Source organism: Symphalangus syndactylus, chromosome 6 (genome assembly GCF_028878055.3).
Source record: "Symphalangus syndactylus isolate Jambi chromosome 6, NHGRI_mSymSyn1-v2.1_pri, whole genome shotgun sequence".
NCBI lineage: Eukaryota > Metazoa > Chordata > Mammalia > Primates > Hylobatidae > Symphalangus > Symphalangus syndactylus.
In genome coordinates this window covers 146,839,662-146,845,329 of record NC_072428.2, presented here as the reverse complement: position 1 = coordinate 146,845,329, position 5,668 = coordinate 146,839,662, and the positions used below count along the sequence as shown (strand labels likewise).

Genomic DNA, 5,668 nt, shown 5'->3' with positions numbered 1-5,668 from the left:
GAAGGTGGCAGCCGTCTCTTCCTCAGCATCATGGCCGCCCTCAGACCCCTTGTGAAGCCCAAGATCTTCAAAAAGAGAACCAAGAAGTTCATCCGGCACCAGTCAGACCGATACGTCAAAATTAAGCGTAACTGGCGGAAACCCAGAGGCATTGACAACAGGGTTCGTAGAAGATTCAGGGGCCAGATCTTGATGCCCAACATTGGTTATGGAAGCAACAAAAAAACAAAGCACATGCTGCCCAGTGGCTTCCGGAAGTTCCTGGTCCACAACGTCAAGGAGCTGGAAGTGCTGCTGATGTGCAACAAATCTTACCGTGCCGAGGTCGCTCACAATGTTTCCTCCAAGAACCGCAAAGCCATCGTGGAAAGAGCTGCCCAACTGGCCAGCAGAGTCACCAACCCCAATGCCAGGCTGTGCAGTGAAGAAAATGAGTAGACAGCTTGTGTGCACATTTTCTGTTTAAATAATTGTAAAAACTGCCATCTGGCATCTTCCTTCCTTGGTAAAAAAAAAAAAAAAAAAAAAAAAAAAAAAAAAAAAAAAGAGTATCTCTAGGCCGGGCACAGTGGCTCACCCCTGTAATCCCAGCACTTTGGGAGGCCGAGGGGGGTGGATCACTTGAGATCAAGAGTTTGAGACCAGCCTGGCCAACATGGTAAAACCCCATCTCTACTAAAAATACAAAAATTAGCTGGGTGTGGTGGTGCGCACCTGTAATCCCACCCACTCAGGAGGCCGAAGCAGGAGAATTGCTTGAACTTGGGAGGCAGAGGTTGCAGTGAGACGAAATCACACCATTGCACTCTAGCCTGGGCAACAAGAGCAAAACTCCATCTCACACAAAAGAAAACACAAAACAAGTATCTCTATACAATTCTAATAGAGAGGCCAGGTGCAGTGGCTCACGCCTGTAATCCTCACACTTTGGGAGGCCAAGGCGGGCAGATTGTCTGAGCTCAGGAGTTCGAGACCAGCCTGAGCAACGTGGTGAAACCCCATCTCTACTAAAACACACACACACACACACACACATTCTAATAGAGAAAGCAATGCAAACACTGTGACCAAGTGGGTTCCCTCTAATACTAAACTAATAGTACTGTGTAGTAGTCATCCATTTTAGAGAATAAGTAAGTTTTAAAAGGAAGAAAAAGAGTCTCTTGGGGAACAACAGCATGGGGCTTACGTGAGAGAGGAGAATGCAAGGAGGGAAAGCTTCAGGAAAAAAACAAATGTTGGAGGCCAGCGCGGCAGCTCACACCTGTAATCCCAGCCCTTTGGGAGGCCAGTGCAGGCAGATCACATGAGGTGAGACCAGCCTGGCCAACATGGTGAAACCCCGTGTCTACTAAAAATACAAAAATTAGCCAGGCATGGTGGCGGGTGCCTCCGTGTCTCAGCTACTTGGGAGGCTGAAGCAGGAAAATCGCTTGAACCTGGGAGGCAGAGGTTGAAGCAAGCCAAGACTGCACTTCTGTACTCCAGCCCGGGCAACAGAGGGAGACTCTGTCTCAGAATAAAAATTAAAAAAAAGAAAAATTGGTTGGGCATGGTGGCACGTGACTGTAGTCTCAGCAATTAGGGAGGCTGAAGTGGGAGGATAGCTTGAGTCTGGAAGGTCAAGGCTGCAGCGAGCTGAGATCACACCACTGTGCTCCATCCTGAGTGACAGAGTGAGACCCTGTCTCAAAAACAAAACAAAACAATCAAAAAATTTCAGCTGGGACCAACACTGGAGCCCCAGGAGGCTCCAGTTAGTTTCACAGACACCGTCCCTTTCAACAGAGCTGAGCCTTAAGACCTGCCATCTGCCCTAGAAATATGTTGAATCTCTGTTAGCGCTTCAGATTCAGGTTCAATAAAATATTTACTGTTTTCAAATTATTATAATTTTCAATTATAATCAATTTAATTGAAATAATATTTTCATTTGCATTTATTTTTAAAAATATATTTTTTACACAGTCTCACCATGTTGCCCAAGCTAGAACGAAGTGCGTGATCACGGCTCTCTGCAGCCTTGATCTCCCCAGCTCAAGTAATCCTCCCACCTCAGCTTCCTGAGTAGCTAGGACAACAGGCATGTGCCTATTTTTGGTTTATGTATTTATTTATTGAGACAGAATCTCGCTCTGTCGCCCAGGCTGGAGTACAGTGGCATGATCTCAGCCCCCTGTAACCTGCACCTCCTGGGTTCAAGTGATTCTCATGCCTCAGCCTCCCAAGTAGCTGGGATTACAGGCACACGCCACCACGCCCAGCTAATTTTTGTATTTTTAGTAGAGACGGGGTTTCTCCATGTTGGCCAGCGTGGTCTCAAACTCCTGACTTCAGGTGATCCACGAGCCTCGGCCCCCCAAAGTGCTGGAATTACAGACATGAGCCACCGCACCCGGCCAAATTTCTATTGAAGAGATATTCCCTACCCTTCCCAGATCAAAGTATGTGACCAAATCATTATTTTGATAAAAAGTAATACATGTTTGAGCTCTTTTTTTTTTTTTTTTTTTTTTTTGAGATGGAGTCTAGCTCTGTTGCCCAGACTGGAGTGCAGTAGCACGATCTTGGCTCACTGCAAGCTCCGCCTCCTTGCTTCACGCCATTCTCCTGCCTCTGCCTCCCAAGTAGCTGGGACTACAGGTGCCAGCCACCACACCCGGCTAATTTTTTTTGTATTTTTAGTAGAGACTGGGTTTCACCGTAGCCAGGATGGTCTCAATCTCCTGACCTCGTGATCCGCCCACCTTGGCCTACCAAAGTGCTGGTATTACAGGCGTGAGCCACCGCACCCGGCCATGTTTGAGCTCCTGACCTTGCTAAGGGCTTTCTATTTTATCAGTTAAAACTTAGTTGCTCATAACTGAAATTAATTCTGTATTTATTTATTTTATTTTTTTGAGATGGAGTCTCACTCTGTCACCAGGCTAGAGTGCAGTGGCTCCATCTCAGCTCACCGCAACCTCCGCCTCCCGAATTCAAGCAATTCTCCTGCCTCAGCCTCCCAAGTAGCTGGGACTACAGGCATGCATCACCACGCCCAGCTAAGTTTTGTATTTTTAGTAGAGACAGGGTTTCACCATGTTGGCCAGGATGGTCTCAATCTCTTGACCTCATGATCCACCCGCCTCAGCCTCCCAAAGTGCTGGGATTACAGGCATGAGTCACCACGCCCGGCCTAATTCTGTATTTCATGTTTTACAAGTCGGCATTCACTGTGATTTCAATATCATTCATAGTAGCAATAATAACACCAAGTATATAAGGGCTGCCATCAAAAAATGCAAGAGTTTTATTTTAAAAATTTTATTTCCGCTGGATGCAGGGGCTCATCGCTATAATCCCAGCACTTTGGGAAACCGAGACAGGAGGATAGCTTGAGCTCAGGAGTTCAAGACCAGGCTGAGTAACATAGTGAGACCCCATTTCTACCAAACTTTTGAAAATTAGGTGGCCCAACACAGTGGCTTATGCCTGTAACCCCAGCAGTTTGGGAGGCTGAGGCAGACAGATCACTTGAGGTCAGGAGTTTGAGACCAGCCTGGCCAACATGGTGAAACCCCGTTTCTAAGAAAAACGCAAAAATTAGCCGGGCATGGTGGTGCATGCCTGTAATCCCAGCTACTTGGGAGGCTGAGGCACAAGAATCACTTGAACCCAGGAGGTGGAGGTTGCAGTGAACTGAGATCACGCCACTCCACTCCAGCCTGGGCGAGAGTGAGACTCTATCTCCAAAAATAAAAATAAATATAAATATCCCTACCTTGCACTGTATACAAACATTAACTCAGGAGAGATCACAAACTCAAATGAAAATCTGAAACAATAACACTTCTAGAAGAAAACAGGTGAAAATCATTGAGACTTTCTGGGAGGCAGAGTTTTTTTGCTCAGGATACCGAAAGCATTTGCCATAAAATAAAAAAATTCATGGCTGGGCGCAGAGGCTCATGCCTGTAATCCCAGCACTTTGGGAGGCCGAGGTGGGTGGATCGCAAGGTGAAAAGTTCAAGACCAGCCTGGCCAAGTTGGTGTAACACCACCCACAGTAAAAATACAAAAATTAGCCAGGCACGGTGGCAGGTACCTGTAATCCCAGCTACTAGGGAGGCTGAGGCAGGAGAATCGCTTGAACCCAAGAGTCAGAGGTTGCAGTGAGCCAAGATTGCGCCACTGTCCTCCAGCCTGGGCAACAGAGTGAGACTCCGTCTCAAAAGAAAAAAAAAAGAAAATTTATAAATTAGATCTCTCCAAAATTAAACACTTTTGCTTTTCAAAAACCACAGTATAGAAATGCAAAAGCCAGGCTCTGAGCTCAGAGTTCTGGGCTCAGAATGCTGTGGTGGCTTACGCCTGTAGTTCCAGCTACTTGAAGGTCTGAGGCAATAGGATCACTCAGCATAGGAGTTTCAGACCAGCCTTAGCAACAACAACAACAACAAAAGACAAACCCAGGCCGGGGGCGGTAGCTCAAGCCTGTAATCCCCACACTTTGGGAGGCCAAGGCGGGCAGATCATGAGGTCAGGAGTTTCAGACCAGCCTGATCAACATGTTGAAACCCCGTCTCTACTAAAAATACAAAAAAAAAATTAGCCAGGTGTGGTGGCGTGCACCTGTAATCCCAGCTACTCAGGAGGCTGAGGCAGGAGAATCACTTGAACCCAGGAGACGGAGGTTGCAGTGAGCTGAAATGGCGCCACTGCACTGCAGCCTGGGCGACAGAGCGAGACTCCATCTCAAAGACAAGCCCAAGGTGGCTCAAGCCTGTAATGCCAACACTTTGGGAGGCCGAGGCAGGCGGATCGGGACTTGAGGTCAGGAGTTCAAGACCAGCCTGGCCAACATGGTGAAACCCTGACTGTACTGAAAATACAAACATTAACCAGGTGTGGTGGTGCTTGCCTTTAATCCCAGCTACTCGGGAGGCTGAGGTATGAGAATCACTTGAACCCGTAAGGTGGAGGCTGCAGCGAGCTGGGATTGAGCCACTGCACTCCAGCCCGGACTACAGAGCAAGTCTCTGTCTCAACAAAACAAAGACAAGCCCTACACTGAGCCGGAGCCAGGATGAGATCCAGGGGTGACCTTCCAGGCCCAATCATAGCTCAGGATGAGATCCTGGGGTGACCTTCCAGGCCCAATCATAGCTCAGGATGAGATCATGGGGTGACCTTCCAGGCCCAATCATAGCTCAGGATGAGATCCTCGGGGTGACCTTCCAGGCCAACCATAGCTCAGGATGAGATCCTCGGTGTGACCTTCCAGGCCAACCATAGCTCCGTGCATAATCTATGCCACTTGTGGCCTCTCTCGAGGGACATGTAGTCCCCCCTTATAAACTGCCCCTACCAGTAGCCTTCAGGTCCCTGCCTGGGCTCTAAAAGGTCATCAGGGTGACAGACACGGGGGAGCTTTACAGAGGAGGTGGGTGTTTGCAATAATTTTCATCAATGCTTCTCCAAATGGAAGGGGCTGCCCCATGGAGTAATGAGAGGCATCAAACTCAGAGCAGACTAATCTCTGTTATGCTATTTGAGAGGAAATTCAAACCATGAGGGCTAAACCAGGAGTACTAGACGTCCTGCCAATTCAAAACTCTGGTGCTGACCACAATGGTGCACTCAAAGAGGCCAGGGTGCAGAGGACCTGGCTCCCTTTCCTTCCAGT

General features: G+C 48.0%; 1 protein-coding gene across 1 annotated transcript; it reads left to right on the top strand.

The window, feature by feature from the left end:
• Positions 1-498, top strand: LOC129476880 (large ribosomal subunit protein eL32-like). The gene has a single exon (XM_055269708.2). It carries the CDS (start codon positions 31-33, stop codon positions 436-438), a length of 408 nt encoding a protein of 135 aa, XP_055125683.1. The 5' UTR covers positions 1-30; the 3' UTR covers positions 439-498.
• Positions 499-5,668: the final 5,170 nt, after the last annotated feature.

Excerpts from the sequence above, each read along its gene's own strand:
- LOC129476880 (XM_055269708.2), top strand. The coding sequence starts at position 31 with ATGGCCGCCCTCAGACCCCTTGTGAAGCCCAAGATCTTCAAAAAGAGA.